The 16,849-nt window shown below is 45.9% G+C and overlaps 1 protein-coding gene and 1 non-coding gene across 4 annotated transcripts; both read left to right on the top strand.

The window, feature by feature from the left end:
• Positions 1-2,994: 2,994 nt before the first annotated feature.
• On the top strand, positions 2,995-14,888 carry LOC129734499 (N-alpha-acetyltransferase 20-like). Of its 3 annotated transcripts, none has more exons than XM_055698062.1 (5): positions 2,995-3,027; positions 10,649-10,834; positions 12,229-12,401; positions 13,417-13,562; positions 14,053-14,888. In XM_055698062.1, exons 3-5 carry the CDS (start codon positions 12,247-12,249, stop codon positions 14,136-14,138), a joined length of 387 nt encoding a protein of 128 aa, XP_055554037.1. In that variant the 5' UTR covers positions 2,995-3,027; positions 10,649-10,834; positions 12,229-12,246; the 3' UTR covers positions 14,139-14,888. The 3 variants fall into 3 exon arrangements, with proteins under 3 accessions (XP_055554037.1, XP_055554036.1, XP_055554035.1); XM_055698061.1 differs by lacking the exon at positions 2,995-3,027 and adding an exon at positions 9,447-10,507; XM_055698060.1 differs by lacking the exon at positions 2,995-3,027 and having other exon boundaries at positions 10,525-10,834.
• Positions 14,889-15,615: 727 nt separating this feature from the next.
• LOC129734648 (small nucleolar RNA SNORD45) lies at positions 15,616-15,700 on the top strand. Its single transcript, XR_008730136.1, has one exon. It is a non-coding gene; the product is annotated as a small nucleolar RNA SNORD45 (small nucleolar RNA).
• Positions 15,701-16,849: the final 1,149 nt, after the last annotated feature.

Genomic DNA, 16,849 nt, shown 5'->3' with positions numbered 1-16,849 from the left:
GGCTGCTGTCTTTCTGTACAAAGTATTACAAAGGGCAAGCGCGAGGAATTGCTGGTGCCTCGTGGTTACGCAGCCGGGCCTGCTGGGCGCTTGAACCAGCGCGTCCAGTCAGGTAGCGTCATTTTTCTAGTTTGTAAATGAGCCTGAGGTTTCAGCCCCCTTACATTTCTGGACGGCAGTGTACTTGGTCAGAGAGCTCAGTCGCACTGCCAGAGCTGGCGCAGAGTTCCCTTGGGACTCCAGACTTGACTGTCTTGTTGACAGGCTCGAGAGCCTGCTTTGGAAGTCACTTGGCAAGGCACAGCTTCGCCGTGGTTTTGGTACTTGAATTCTGACTGTAGTGCCACTGCCACATGTTAGCCTTTCTCCAGAAGTTACAAAAGCATTCACGTTTTCGCTTTTTAAAAAAAACTGAACAGGCAGTATAAATAAAGGAAGCAAGCTGAACTGTAAAAAAAAGAATATAAAATAAAAATCAGTGAAGCTATCAAGGAGCTATGTGTACCCTCTAGAAGAGGGGTCCTGAAACTTTTTTAAACAGGGGGCTGGCGTGCAGATGAAGTGGCAGGCAGATTCTGCGGCTGCTTGGTTCCCCCCCCAACCCTGGGCGGGGGGGCATGTTTCTGTAAATACCGGGGGCCGGACTGAGGACCCTGGGGGGCTGTATCTGGCCTGCGGGCCGTAGTTTGAGGACTCCTGCTCTAGAAATTCCGCTAGCTAACATACCAATGGGTGAGACTTGTGCATTTTTCTTGGTGGAAAAATATTTCTGCCCTGTGAGCCCTGAGGATGGCTCTGGTAGCAGGGAGAGGCAGTTTCTGTCACTGTGCAGAAGGGTGAAGCTTCTGCTTTCCTGGCTGGGTTTGGTAGTGCTGTCAATGGTGATTGTGTGGTTCTACCAAGATCAGTCATTTGAAATGTTGCCACTTGTTATGTATAATTGGTGGCTCTGGTCTGGTGGGAAGCTAGATCTGCCCTTCATGCTGTGTGACAGGCCATCAAGACCATGTGTCAGACTGGTTATGCCTTTACTGGTGGCTATAGACAAAGAGAAGATCAGAGGGCAAGTGCTGCTCCTCACGTTCACTCTTTCCACCTTTTTGCAGGCTCCATGAGAGAGCACCTAGATGTGTTTGAAGCGTCTGGGAATGAAGCAGACATGGCTTTGCCACCTCCGTCAGGACCTCGGAAGGGGAAAATAGCAAGAGAAGCTACCAAAGCCCCAGCAGAATTGGGGCAGGGGAGGTGGGAGCCCTCAGTAGGGTTGGACATTCGGGAATTGTGTGCCAGACAAGTACAGAATAAATGCTACATGTGAAGCAAAGACACCGTAAGGTGAGGAGTGTGTGAAGGGCGTGTTTGTATGAGAAAGAGCAGTCTGAAGGCACAAAAGGAAAATTGGTTGAACACAGGGATAAAATAAATGAAAACATAAAGCAAAAGCAAGAAAACAAAAGTAGTAGGTAATGTTTATTTGGAGGGGAGCGTGTGTGTGTGTAAATCGCAAGCCTTAGGAAGAGCCTGACATTTCTAAAAAAATCACCCCCAAAAAGGGCAGGCCGGGGGGAGAAAAAAAAGAGACTGGTCTAGGAGAAACATGTAAGAACAGGGAAAGAACCTGGAAAGGGCATGAGGTTTAACGAAACTTTGAGTTGCCACTAGCAGCAGGGATGTCCACTGTTAGCCTGTACAAATGTGTGATCTAGTAGCGACACGGCCTCTCCTCTTTCTCCTCTCGGTCCCTGTGCTCCCCTAATACATCTGCCTAGTCTGGGCTCTGGTCCTGCCCCATTGCCAGGGTGTTTGTGCTGTGGCCAGGCTGAAGGGTCCTTGGGTTCTATTGTGCTTGTGGCGGTTCGCTGCAGTACAAATAATGGATATAAGCTAATTATTAATGTAAGCTATGTTGTCGTAGGGAGGCTGAGTGGAAGAGGAAATTCACTTATAAAGGTTTTCGAAGGAAGGATTTACCAAAGAGCTTTCTCTGTTGATGTGTTCTGTACCTTGGAAATGGAGACTGACTGTTAAAGAAAACCTGGAGTAAAACAAGAATAAAAGAAAAACAACTGAGAGGTTACTGTGCCATGTGCACACTACTGCCAAACAAAGAACTTCAGACTTGATGACAGAGCTGTATATAAGCTTGCATGATGAAATCTGAAGCTGGATAAACACAGCTTGGTCTTCATTTATAGTTTAGTGCCCGTAATCTGTCCAGCATCATAAAGATCTTAAAGCTGAGCCAAGTTTTACGAGACCTTGGGTGAGTTAGAGTTTCTGATGGAAACCATGCAAAAAAAGATGCCAAAGCAGACAAAAGTTAGGGTTCTGACTGTGTTATGCTTCAAGTTTCAGAATTAAAGTCTAAGCTCAAAGTAAAATAAAACTGGGGCACTTCTGGCCAACAGAAGAAAAAGTTAACTGGAGCTGCTGCCTGCTTGCTGCTTTGTTTTGGGGTTTTTTTTCTTTTTTGGTTGTTGTTGTTGTTGTGACAATCTGTAGTCTGCCTTTGTGGGTTTTTTTGTACTTCCCACGTTGTCAGAAATGAAAATGGAATACAGATTCTGTTCTGCCTTTTATTTTCTTGTTGACAAACATCTGGAGACTCAGCTTCTATAATAACTAAGCCTTAGCAAGTAGGTCTTGCTCTGCACTGTCTCTTGGGAGTGGTTATGTTACTGCTGGCTCTGCTCTAGAGGAGGAAGACAGCTCAACTTGTGTTTTCCCATTGCAGGTGTTGTCCTGGAGAAGGCCATGCATAAGTGCATTCTGAAGCCGTTGAAGAGCCATATTGAAGCGATGTTGAAAGAGTTTCATACTGCAGATGGTTCTTGGAAACAACCGAAGGAAAACCTTCAGGTGGTGCGGCAGAGGAATCCTCAGGAACTGGGCGTGTTTGTTCCAACACCAGACTACGTGGATGTTGAAAGTTTGTGACCCCGCAGAAAATGTATTCGCCTGAAAAGAAAGTCGTACTGCTGCTGAGAGTTTGCAAATTGATTTATACTGTTATGGAGAATAACTCGGGTATGGTGCTTCTTGTGGTTCAAGGTCATTGTTTTTCTAAACCTGGGGTTGTGTTTTGGTGGAGGAAATGAGACCACCTGATTCTGCAGCTTTGTCTCCTTCGCCTGGAGCTCTTGTAGCATCTCCTTGCCCTTTTGAGAGGGATTCTTCCTCTCTGCTTCCTTCCTGATCTCTCTGCATCTGGCAGCACATCTTACACATTCAGTGTGAAGCAGAGTTGTGAAGCAGCTTAAACACACCCCCCCCCCCAGCCACCAGCTTTGCTTGAGTGTAGGCATTTGAATTTGGCTGTCAGAAAGGCTGTCCTGTAAGCCTAGAATTTGACACTGGTTCTAAATTAGTGTTTTCCTGGAAATCGTAATAAAGGATACACCCAGTATCTAGCTGCAGTAATTCAGCAGTGTGTGTGCAATATGACAATTACAAGGGCTCTGTGTCAATGGCTGGGGGAAAGCAGCCCCTGATGCAGTGTTTTGGGTTTGCTGTGCCTCTGAATGTTCTCGTTGGACAATTTCTTTGTGTTTTTGCAAGAGAAATAACATCTATTTCTACACTGTAGCAGGAGTCCCAAAGTGACCTTGAAACCTAGATGGTGAAATGGAACCACAGACCAGTTAAGACCCGCTTGATTAGTCAGTGGCACAGTTAAAACGCTGTGCTGGACAGTATGAATTCATAGGTGCAGCTCTGTTGCCTGATGTCTTATCATACACTGCTGTGGTAGGTCACGAGCTAAGGTGAAGCAATGCTGGTGGTAGTGGAAGATTTTTTTTTTCTCTAAGAAAGTATAAGCTGCTGCAGGTGGTTGGCAGTTTTCTTTCAAGCGCTGAATCTGCAGCTGGGCTCTGTGCCGATCAGGATGCTTGCTTTCTTTTGAGATCTGAGGTGAATGGTGAAAGCTTGAGGCTGTAAAAGACCCCCAAGCACTTTGGCAAGATTTGGGCAGGAGCTTAGACCTGGTTTATTTCTGTGCAAAATCCTGCATTTTAAAATGGATATAGGAATCTTTGCCCAAAGTGATGTAAACTTTGTTTTTTTCTCCATACTGTATTATCACATTGAGTAAGGTATTCCCAACACGCAAAAGAAAAGTACTGAGAGGCTTCTGGTGAACCACTGTACTGAGGGGCTTGGGCTAAGATGCAGCAAATTGGGTTGTCTTGCTTTGTCGTGTAGAGTTTTAAAACGTGGCGTCGCGTCGAGCCAGCACCTGTTTCCAGTACCTGCTTTGTCCTGTAATCTCAGCCAGATAACAGTGCGATACCTGGAGGGTACGTCTTCGCTGGTCTGACTTTCAGTATCAGCCCTTCAGTCCTCTGGAGTTTCGCCACAGTTTAAATTGGCTCCCGATCTTGATGTTTCAAGTGACCATCGCACCGCTTCTGCAATGAGGACAGTTTGGCCAGCCCCAGAGATCTAGCCACATAGCGTTTTCTAAAGAGAAAGTTTAAATGCGGTAAAAGTAAGAGGAACACATACAGACCTAGGTACAGCAGAGCCTCTGTGTGTTGCGTGCTGTCGTTACCGATGATGCTTCACCAGCTAGTTGGGAGTTACGTGAGGCTTTGCTCACTGGTGTTTTTAACCATGCTCCGTGAAGGAAATGTGCAGAGTTTTCATGTAAAATCTAATAGGCTTTTATATGCAGGCTTCTCTGCTGGGTTTCGGACTCAGGAACTGGTACTTGTGGCTGGATCCTTCCAGAAGGGGGACGTCATCCGTGCATGTATAAAGAAAATGCCCATTGATTTTCTCTTAGCCACTGACAGAAGTGCGGGTGGAGGTCAGGCCAGACTGGCATGGCTGCCTCTTGTGAGTTCACCAGTTGAGCTGACGCCAAGGTGAGCCCAGTCTTTAAATTCCCTTGCGTGCCTCAAGGTCTGCATCATCCAATTTGTGCTCGTTAGAAGTACAGGATGAAGCTGGACGCTGCCCACCAAGTGGCAGATGCTGTTCTCTTTGCTGCACATCTGTAACGAGAGGCTCTAGAGTAATACAAACGTACTGGTCAGTAAAGGCAGCAAAATAACGCTTTCCTTTCAAACACTGGAACTGGTCAAAGGGTGTGATTTGTCTATCGCTGCCTGTGTTCTCTTTGACCCAGGGAGGCTGTATGGAGCTGATGACTTCTTGCCTGTGTTGACATATGTGCTGGCCCAGGGTGATATGCTGGAGCTGGATACTGAAACTGAACACATGGTGGAATTGCTGGATCCATCTTTGCTGCATGGAGAAGGTAATCGACTTATTTCTATTAGAACTGTGTGAAGGGCTGGGGAAGGGGGATTCTTCCTCACCTCGTTTGAGTAGAAACCCTTTTGACGGAGTCATGTAGTCGGTGATGTCGGTAGTGTAACAAGAGAACCTCTTAATTGTGTCCACCTTAGAATAAGGGAGGGCTGGTTAGCTTGCAGAGTTACAGCCCCAAGTGACCTGGGAATCTACCGACGTATATGCTGCCTTAGGAGGGAGTATGTTGTTTTCCGCCAAGAAGGAGGAGGCGTCCTGACTTAGCAAGCAAACACAGGCTGTGCAGGTGCCAGCTGTGGTTATCCTCCTGTGCCTGAAAACGTCCCGAGAGTATGTATGGGTCTGCAGCGTTCAACTGAGTGGTGAGACCTGGAGTGGGACCCGGGTTAGGTGCTTTGTAAAAACTTCTGGGGGAGTTCTCTGCCCCTCTGGGGAAAGTGCTTTTGAGAATGTTGCCCCCCTTAATGATCCTGGTTTATGCCCGATACTTGCTTCTCACAGAGTATTTTTATGAGGCCTAGGAATATGTTTCTTAAGGCACTCTTGAACGATGGCTGAAGTCCGCTCGAGGCAAGGAAATCTCCCTCCTTTGTTTTCACGGTGGTGGTTTTAACAAAGAGGTATTCTGCCAGCCCTTGGTAGGCCCCAGAATCTATCAGTTTATGAGGAAGTTTCAAAGGTTCTTGTGACCAAGCTGAGCTGTGAGTTTTAAGTATAGGTGTATATGTCCCATTTCTGCCATCTCTTGGGTTGCTGAAATTGCTGTATCCTTTTACATGCCGATACGCATGACAGAATTGTGTCGGGTTTCCTCCGGTTCAGTACTGGTCTGTTCCCTGCTTTGTGTGCGGAGTGCATCGTTCGGGAATCCTAGGACAGAAAATACTTGAGATGTGAAGCTGGAGATCATCAACACGCTCGAAAGGCAGAAATATTTACTGGGCTGTTAAGTCGTGTCGTTTTTAATGTAGCAGAAGTCGTTCATCTATTGGCTGGCCCTGTCTGTGGCACTGGTTAAACTGTACGGTGCAGGAAAAATTGTTTAGTGCTTTGGGGTTGTGTGGTTCAAAGGTAAATGTATTGTCCAGGTTGTCTGGTGGGTCTTGCGTGTCTTCCACGTATTGACCTCGTCACAGAGCTGAAAGCGAGAGGATGCTGTCGGTAATACAGAAAGAACTACTGTGAGCATAGACTGCATCTCTGAATGACTCCACAAATAGACCGTGCTGCCTCTTGATTGAACGCTCCCACTCAAATAGTTTACTTAAAGAGCAAGAGAAATAAATGATAGCCTGTCTTTTGTTTCTCCTGGTTGCTGAGGACTGTTGCCCCTGTTGAGAGTCCTTTTCCTTTGTGACCTGCAGCTCCTTTTGTACATCGGCAACTCTGTTGTGGCTGTACTTTGTTCTCCACTCATGTAATAAAGGTGAAGTCTGGAGAGCTGTACACGCTGCCTCCCGAACTAGCTGGACGTAGTGTTGGACCTAGGTGAACAAACACAGCCTGCCTTTTAAGAACAAAAGCAAAACCTTTGGGATGCTTCCAGGTACAAATCACACGCTCGGTCATTGCTTTGTTGCCGCTAAGGGAGTCACTTTTAAGTTCCTGAGCAGTGGTAGATGGTCTTTTATGTCGTTTAAACAGCTGTGTTTGTTTGATACCCGCTTGAAGCTCAGGAAGAAAACAAATGGCTGCTTGGAAACTGTTTAGAAGAAAACTCATGTTCCACCTTTGTAAAAACACTCAGGAGTAAAGGAGTGACACTGGTCCTTTAAATAACCGGCCACCCCCAGCGCTAGCGGACCCAGAGGTAGATACTATTGCACCCCTTGGTAATATGGAGCCCAGGCAACCACTGCATGCCTCTTAGCAGCTGAGAACACACCGTCCAGTATTTTGCAGGCCAGTAAGCTGTTTTTCTTTACGTATAAATATTTTGGCCATAGAATGCAGTGACTTTCGTGTATGTGTGCGTCTATTTATTAAAAAACCCCCAGAAATCGTTTGTACTTTTGACTGTGACCAGTTGGAACTGGCGTGGTGTTTGTGACCACTCTGAATTGTTCTTCCCCTGCTGTCCTTCCCAGGAGGCTATAGGTGCTTATGGAGCACTTTTGCTGATCAAGAACTTCCAGGAAGACCAGGCTGCCCAGCTGCTGAGTTCAGAAGCTAGAGATACTCTCCGGCAATGGCACAAGAGGAGGACAACTAACAGAACAATGCCTTCAGTTGATGATTTTCAGGTAGAGCTTCAGGCTGAAGAGAACCCCCCCCAGGGGATGGTTGTTGTGTTGGAAATCTCCATTTGAGAAGTATGATTCATAATGATTTCCTTGAGGCCACGAGTGGTGTGAAGCAGTGCTGAGAAGATGGCTGGTAAATTTGCCTCTGTTTCAAAGTCTTTCCACTTCATAACAGAGTGTGGTTATGATGGTATAAAGGAAACACTAAATAATGGAGCTTTCCCACTGTCCTTTGTATTTAAGTCGTGCGGAGTGAGGACAGACCAAATTGTATTTTAGATTCAGCTGCTTTGTACGCTTTGCTGTTAAAAAGAACAAACCCAGATTTCCAGTGGTATAAATCAGCACAACTCCCCAGTAGCGATTGGTGGCTTACCGTGGGTAATAGAGGGGAGACCTGGCAGAAAAGCTTGCCTACAATTCGAAAGTTTAAGCAAGGAGTAGAGTTCTATACTGTGGATGTCTTCATGTTTGTGGTTTGTTTTGTGGGTTTTTTTCTCCCCCCTCCCATTTCTTACTGCTCTTTCAGAGTAGGGCAGTAACTCCAACTGAAGAATAACAAAACAGTCGGGATTACTTTATCTTTTAAAACCAAGTCCGCATGCCTTTCATATAGGAAAAGATTGTTACATAGGTAGGCATGCTGTTGTCTGTCCAGATGCATCAGTTTGCGAACTGAAGCAAGGAGGATGTTGGAATCGAGAAGAAAGGATTTACTCCTTTGTGTCCTGTTGTTTACAGTTCATACCACAGTGCAAAGTTGCTGGAGAGGCTAACGACAACCGTCAATAAGTTATGATGTAGCTAAGAGCTTGATAAATGAAGGTACGGGGTCATCAGGAGGTAATTAAACCTTTCACTTGCGGCTCCTTCTGCTTTATCAGTGTCCGTGCAAACAGCCACGGCACATCACTGAACAGGAAGGAGCTGGGAAAAGCAGCAGTCTCCCACAATTTGCCTCTCTTAGGAAGAGGAGAGCTGACGAACAGAAATTTGAAACTGTGGCCAGTGCACAAAGCTAGTCCATCTTACTGGGATCCATTTTATATTCTGCTTACCTGTAGTTAGGTGTCACATTCAAGTAGCTTGAGTCTTTGTTCTTTCTAGCAAAATATTACACTTAATAGGAAAATTAATCACCTTTGTATTTCTGCTGGATGACTAAATGACAGAAGATTTTTTCAGCAGGATCTTGTATTCAGTTTCACCTTCTCTTCCTCAGCAACTGAACTTCAGCCAAGCTGCCTGTACAGCTGGACGCTGTGCTGCATGCTGGAAGATGCAGGGGAGCGCGGGAAGAGCTGGCACCAGGTGTGTCCAGGGCTGCTCCTTTGTTGACTCTTTGAAAGAGAGCCTCAAATCAGTAAGGTCGCTCCACTTCCAGGCTAGGCTTGGCACAAATTCAAGCACTTTGCTGCCTGCCCAGAATGCCAGTTTTCCATCTCCTTTCTCCACATCTGCAGTCCTGAAACGAAGCACCTTCCCTACAAGGAATGTGTAACACAGCTTCAGCTCAACTCATCTTCCCCACATTGAACCAGGACGTGGTTGCTACATGTCTGTGGTGCTGTCTCACAGCCTTACCACCAGCTTTTGGGTCCTGGAAAGGCCTTCATCCTCCCTCCCTCAAAAGGATGGAAAAGCAAAAAATCCGGTATTTTGATGATGATGAAATACAACTTGCTGATACTGCATAAAGAATCTTGATACTTACTATATGAGTTACAGGCATTTGCACAAACTTCAGCCTCTCCTTGAAGCAATCCTGTCCATCTAGAAGCATCGAAAAACAGGTCTTCTGTGTGTTAACTACGTTCGAAATTGAAACTGTAGTGTGCGTTGCCTTATTTAGAGCTGATTTGATTTTATGTATTTATTTTATTTGTCTTCACACCGGCTAACAAAAACGGATTAGTTCTGCTCAGTCCTAATGGTTTAAAAGCTGTTGCAAAGTTCCAGTGTTTCAGTCTGCAAGCTATCAAAAGTTTATTAAAAACCCAGAGTGCTCTTTGGAACTGAAGTCATAGGAGCATTCTTCTCAGTCTTAGCTTTTAACAGCTTGTTCTTAGGAAATGTACATTTTTGCCATTGTGATTTAGCATGCTTAATTTATTCAGCGTACAAACAGAAGTACCAGCTCAGTAAATAAACAGGTCTTTCTTACTGTCATTTTTTCCATCTCCTTTCATTTTACTGCTTTTAGTTTCTAATTGCAGTTAGTTTCTTTGCAAAAAAGCACGTGATGGCAGGCTGCTTTGCTCATGTGTCCAAAAGTGTTTTGTGGTTGGGTGGTTTTTTTTCCAGTTGCTTGTTATTTTACTTTTTAAATACTTTTTGAAAGGTAGAACTGCGTTTCCTTGTAGGGCTTGTTTAGAATTCATCTATGTTATCAGTTGTGCACATGTGTGAATTTCAGCAGAGAAAAAAGATCCAGCTTTTGCCTCATGATCATACGGATTTGCTTTAATGTTGCAGAGTAAATTTTCTTTCTGCCTCCCTGTTAGATGAAATTTGGTTACATCAGGCTCAGACACCAAGTTGCCATCGGTTAACGTGATGAAAATGTCCTGCATGAAAATGGATTGCCTTTTGCGTGCTGCAGCATAAAGAGTGTGAATGGTTTATCGTGCAGCAACCTGTGGATCAACACCCTTGTGTGTTGCTGGCAGAGGGTTGGGTTTTTTTCTTTTTCCTTCTGATGAACATATTGTCTGAAGCTTCTCTTCAATAGTATTGACCCAGCAGTTGCAGCATCATCTCTTGGGTGTGCTGCCTCTGATGTTTATTTTGCTTCACAGCATTTAGTTTCCTAGTAAGGCCAAACACCAAGTCCCGTTAAAACCACTGGCGTTTTCAATGGGGCTTTAAGACTGCTATCTGTTTGTTCGTAGTTGCAGGGTTAGAATGTGAGCCAAGGAAAGGAGGGTGTCAGCTTATGAATTTCTGTTATGCCTGCCACAGTCTTACCACCAACATCAAGTCACAAGGTGGCTGTAATGTACAGTAATCACTGGTGCGTGTTTCACAACTAGAACATAGCGAGGCTTGCTGTTTGTTGCTGAGCTTCCTGTTTTCAGAGGATGAGGTTTGGAGGTTTTGTTTCTGATGTCTGTTTTCTCATTCTACAGAACTGCCTTCGTGTTGCATTCCAGGAAGTTAACGGTGCATGTACAGGGAAGACCTTACTAGTAAGACCCTGTATCACTACCGCAGATGTATGTCAGCTTTGTGCTGAAAAGTTTATGGAGTGGACGATCCAGAAGAATACAGCCTGTTTCTTTTTGTTGATGACACCCGGCAGCAACTGACAGAAGGTACCTACCCTCAGAAGATTAAGACAGTTGCACAGCCGCCCGCAACCCAAGGTCTTTCGCTTTGTCTACAAGCGCATTAACAGTGATCCACATGGTGCCATTTTTCAAAACAATGATGAGTCAGCTTCTGAAAACCAGCAACTCCTTTAATTTCTGTTCCTTGTTAACTCTTGAAAACATCTTTGCTGGCTGCCTGCCTTAGGAGCTAAAACAAGTCTTAAACCATAAATACCTAGTTAAACATGTGCATTGCGTACAAAACCCCGTGTAAACCGTGCGTATGGCCAGTTACACAGAGCGTTCCACCAGCGTGTTTGAGCCAACAGCCCATGGGGCTGAATTTCTTGTACCACAGACTCTTTTGAAGCGTATTATACCGTGGCCCTTTGCAGGTCTCTTGCTGTAGCATGCAAAAGTGTATTTTCTTGCACTCACCCTATAGCCGAATGTCATTTTGATTCAAGTATATGTATGCTAAGACAAGTGTTTCAGTAAACCGGCTGGTATGAGCTCGGTTTCACCAGCATGAGTTTGACAAGACTGTCCGATGCAGCGGATCAGTTAACTCCTCATTACTTGGATGATTGCATCCTTTCCTAACTTTTTTAATTACAGAGATTCGCCATGTTTTTACGTGTGTGTGTGTGTGTATATGTATTTGTTCCTTCCAGTTCTTTTTATTCCCCTTCTTTTGGGGGGTTTGGGAAGGTGGGCACAGAATGGAAGTCTTTGTGGGGACCCAGGAAATGAAGTGTTTAACGGTAAAGCTTAAAGCATTTGCTGTAGGGAAGGTTTCTCTGTACCCACCGCATCAGCTGCTCATTTAGCAGTGCCTGATGTTTATAAGAGTGCCCTGTGGAAGTCTGCATGTTCATGAATGAGCTAACAGTAGCTTGGCTCTGTGTAGAAAGGAGAGGAACTATGAAGCACATATACCCATCCCTGCTTTTATTTTTTATTTTTCCTTCAACGTCCAGTGTTTCCAGGGCCTTTGCTTTCTCTTGCCACATTGGCAAAGCTTCCCAAGCTCTATTGCCCCATAGTCACGAAAGGTCTTCAGTAATTGCTGGGATGGTGAGTGGGTTTTGGGCTTCTAGCCCTCCATTCCTTCGGTCGTGAATTCCACTCAGTTAAAGACTCAAGAGAATTGCTTAAAACTTACATTTGGCAGTCACGCCTCAAACAATGAATTTGTGGAGATCCATTTATTTATTTACACTAACGAAGAAAAAACTGTAATACTGCATCAAAATGAAACTTAGTGGCTGCTGAATCACTGAGTAATAGCGTAGAGTCGCTGCTTAAGCCTTTACCACAATCATTGCAATGTTTGTTTGTAGACTGCTTGGTTTTTTGTAAAGTCGTGTGGCTGCGTGTGGTGCATTATTCCCAAGGTGCTCCTTACTGCTCTGATGCTCTGTATGTTCGCAGTACCGGGTAAGGCGGAAGGCTCTGTGGCTGGGGAAGAGTGGCTTGGACGTGTTGCTGCGCTCTCTGTTGCACCAGAATTTCAACGGCTGGGTTTGGCTGCTAAATTGATGGAACTACTGGGAGAAATTTCAGGAAAGTGAGTACCATGCTTATCTTTAATCTTCTAGAAGTAACCTCTCAACTGACATGGCTTAGGTATTTGACTTGCATGGAAGAGACCCAGAATCTTGCTTTAAGTAGTGTTCTGACTCGCTGAGGATTCCCTGTAATTAGAGAACAAGACTAAAAATACCGTGTGGCGGCGTAAGATCTCAGGGTTTCTATGAAAGCTAACTTTCCAGAATGAGTAGGGTGTAGCCTGAATTCCAATAGAGATACTGTATAAAAAAAGGTCCTTGTCTTGACAGCGAGAGAGTTTCGTGGAGGGTCAACACTTTCCCGTAGGGTCTCCAGCGTGCTTGTTCAGTGATCGTGAGCTTTTTGCAGTTCCTGCAGGCAGCCTTGGAACCAATTCTGTATGGCAGACAGTACCTTAGCTTGCTTTTTGTCATGCTTGGCTGCTTGTACTTGCTGAAAATTTAATTGAGCATCAAATGAACCCACAGGGAAATGTCCTGAACTCATGGTGGTAGGGCAACCCCATTGTAATCGGTAAAATGGGAAAATTGCACATTTTGAGGAATCTGGCTTGTGAGGAGAAGGGCTGCCTTGTGTTAGGTGACTGAACTTTGTGACCTGTTCTGCCACTGCCCCCTGCCACACACATTGAAGGAGGCAGTCCCTAAGCCAATGCAATTGAAAACGTGGAGTTTTAGGTTTGTTTGTTGTTTTTTTTTTTATGAAAGATTTCTTACGTGTATATGAGACCTGTGTGAGTGCTTAGCTTGCCCTGTTCTTTCTGTTCATAATTTTGAACCCACGGGCTGGTATAAAAGAATGGTGATGTGACAAAAATAGAATAAAATCTGAATTTAGACCGGATTTGTCCCTTGGGAAAGGAGTGCACCTGTTACTGCCGTGTGAAAGGTGTTTGATTAGCATATGACATCGTCAGACCTGCTCTTGGTCGGATTACAAGTTATGGGCTATTTAGCAATACATGCACCTGCTATTCCTTACTGTGGTTTTTCTTTGGTTTTATGTTTCCAAAGAAAGGGTGGATTTTTCGTCGATCTCTTTGTGAGCGTATCAAATCGGGTTGCAGTAAATATGTCTAAGCAGCTCGGCTCCCGTGTGTACCGGACAGTATCGGAGCGCTACTCTGCTAGCAGTGGAGAGCCAGATGAAGATGCTTACGGTAAAGTGGTTGTTGTGCCTTAAGTTGAACGGAAAGGTTCTTGTGTTGGGGGTTCCTGGGCCTGTACAAGTTCAGATAGTCGTTGATGAATGGGATCCTGTATACTGCTTTAGATAGCTTTTCCTGCTGAAGAGGACATCAGTTATGAGACTTGATTGCAGGAAGCGGAATGAAGCTGCGTCAGGGGAAGTTCAGGGTGGACGTTAGGAAAATCTTATCCACTGAAAGGGCGTTCAGTCAGGGCACCAAACCTGTCAGGAGCTTAGGGAGCATCTGGATGGTGCTTTCAGTCATACGGTTTAGTTTCAGGTAGTCCCGCAAGGAGCATGGAGTTGGACTTGATGATCCTTATGGGTCACTTGCAACTCAAGATATTCTAGGATTCTAGGAAATCTTCTTGAAAAATGATCTTAATGTAATAGAGAAGTCACTTAATGTGGCTTTGTGCAATGACTGTCTTTTATAATAGCATTGTTTTCTTTTGCCATAGATACGAGGAAAGCTCTTTGCAGAGATACAGAGAAGAAATCAATTATACCTCTGCCTCATCCTGTGAGACCAGAAGACAATGAGTAACTGTAAACTGTGATTCTCAGACAACCTAGTGTCAGTTTCCTTCTCCCCAAAGCCCCCAAGAACTCTACAGATGAGAAATATTAGGCTCAATGTTTTTCCCCGTGAAATACCAAAAAGCAACATTGAGAAGCTTCCCAACGCTGCTTCTGTCGGTATTGGCTGCATATTCGTGCTCTTACCCTATTGTTCTTCCTTTCGAACCGTGGCACTCTGGAGACTATTAAAATGGAATTGCTTCCTGTATGGTGGTGTCATGGTTTTCCTTCTCGGCCACAAAACAGTCCCCTCACTTTGTCACTCTCACGGAGCCCTGCTCCGAAACTGAAAACGCCTGGCCGCTGCTCCCACACAGAAGGTGCCAGGAAGGAGTTCTGTTGCTGGCTCTCGCCTTCCCTTTGCAGCCATATAACTGCTGCGACAAAACCTGGGCTCCGTTCTTTCTGAGCCACAAAACCAGAAATTGGGTACATCACAATACACTCTCCAGAACTCAGAGGTCTCTGTTTCTCTGTGCCTTTTACTTCCCTCATTCCCTAATTTAATTCTTGGATCCATCTGTCCCTTCACAGTCTGTCTGGATGTCACGGATGCTGTTACTTGGAGGCATTGACCAGGCACTTAGTTCCAACACAGGTTTCTGTCACTGTCTTCCCTGGAATTTCTTGGAGAAGAGTGCAGAGGAGTGAAGGCAGAAGGTTGATGAGCATTGATAACATGCAGCTGTGACCTTGCCTCCAAGGCAGTGGGTTGAGGGACGTGGATGATGAGCAGCTGTAGCTCGTTCCCGTGAAGTAGTTAAATAGCCCTGAGGAGTGTGGGAGAGGGGGTTGGATGGAGGGGGAGTGGTCTGACCTGACCTGACCTGACCTCTGGAGGAAGGAGAAGCAGCACAGACAGCAGAATCTGACTGAGGGTAAAAGCCTTGTTGCAGCCTGATAGCTTGCTTGTGCTGCAGCAGCGGCTGCCCTGTGTGAGGCTGCCTGAGTTGGGCTCCAGCTACCGCAACTGGCGCCCAGCGTAGCTGGGACAAGCGGGAGAACCTGCGACCCTTAACAGACATGGTGAGAGGCGAGCCGTTGCAGCTAATCGATACGGGTGTGTTGCGATATTTGTTGTCTGTCTTAACTCGGATCGCAACTGAAGAGGACGTGTATTACTTGTGCTCGTAACAATCTCCAGGCAGGGTGTCTTCTTTTATTACAGTCCCGGGCATGCAGGCTTTTGCTGCTATTCTGGTTTTGCTGTTCTCCTTAAGTGCCCAGTGAGGTTTGCTCTAGTATCAGCCATGGCAGTTAATGTTCTCTCGCTCACCTGTTGTGTTTTTAGCACCGGTTCCTGTGGGCGCAAGGGGTCCACTTCAGATCTTTGAGTCACCGCGTCGTGCCCTTGGGGCTTTTCCATTGGCGAACTGCTGCTGTAATTCCCTAAGGGGCTTCCTAGGTCAGGAGGTAGCGGATGGGAGCAGGTTGCCGCCCTGGGTCAGTGGTGAGTGCTGGCATGTATCATCTGACCTAGAGCTGATGTCTGTCACCACTTTAGCTCTGGAATGACTCTGAGACCCAGGGAACTCTGGTTCCCTTAAGCTGCAACCTTGGAGCTTTTCCAAGCAGTGGATGAAATTCCTGTCACAGGCTCTAAGGCACCTTAAGGAGAAGGGGGCACAGTCTGAGTTTTCCCCCATGTAGGCGCCAGGGAGGTACAGTTCTGAGCTTAGTGCTGGCCGCTACTGGGAGACGCTTTCAAGTGATCTGAGTGCAGCTCTGGCTACCCAAAGCTGGACAGGGTTGGCAAATGGTGATGTAGAGTTTTGGTGGTAAACTTGACCAGCCTGTCTTAACGAGCAGGCATGTTCTGTGTTTGCAAGCACCGTTTGGTCCCGCCTAGGCATCCCGAAAGTTTGAAGGGCCGCGGTCACATCTTCCCTGGGTCACACACAATGAACGGTTGCCTGTGCAGAGTTGCTTTTTAAGGAGCAGGCTGTGGTTCTATTTTCTCTGTTTGGCTTTGCATTTGGGAAATAATGTAACAGCTACAGCTCAACTGAAGGAGCACGATACCTGACGTGGCAGAGAAGGAGGTGCGTTTTACTAATTTTTTGGTGTGCGTCAGTTTGACCCCAAAATGACATTGTGTCAAAGCTTGTGGCCAGGTTCCGCTGTAGATGTTGACTTGGGGTATGAATGGCTCCAGGTGTGCTTTAGGAGAGCTCTGTTGGTGTAGGTGTGCTGAGCAACTGCTCTGCTGTGTGTGCAGCTGTTCTGGTTTGGCTTCCTGGTGCGAGCACGCAAAAGAAAACTCGCAAGTGTGGTCAGCCTTGCCGTAAAATCAGAACGCTTTCTGCTGCTGCCTGGATATCCGAGAGCCTCCTGAACGTTTCAGGCAGGCAAGAGATGTGCTCCAGTACATCTGAGAGTCCACAGCTCTGCAGTTCCCTAGAGGGGCACTCACTACAGGTAAGGCTGTAAGATGGCAGAGCTCTCTGCAAGTGACGCTGACGGAGTTTCTTTGGGTATATATTTGGATACATGTGCGAGCTGAAAAGCTATTGTTTGCTTTCCTGCTCAGTAAGCACAGATCACTTGGGTGGTCATGGACACTTGTCATTTACTGAGGAAGTTTCCACCCGTTGCATGAAAAGGGAAACGGTTCAGAGGCACTGTTTAGGGTTTGGGGGTTTTTTGTTTGTTGTAAAACCTGGAGGTTTAGCATTT

The sequence above is a fragment of the Falco cherrug genome, chromosome W, assembly GCF_023634085.1.
Source record: "Falco cherrug isolate bFalChe1 chromosome W, bFalChe1.pri, whole genome shotgun sequence".
Lineage (NCBI taxonomy): Eukaryota > Metazoa > Chordata > Aves > Falconiformes > Falconidae > Falco > Falco cherrug.
Note: the sequence above shows the minus strand (reverse complement) of the source record. Positions and strands in the feature narration are given on the sequence as shown.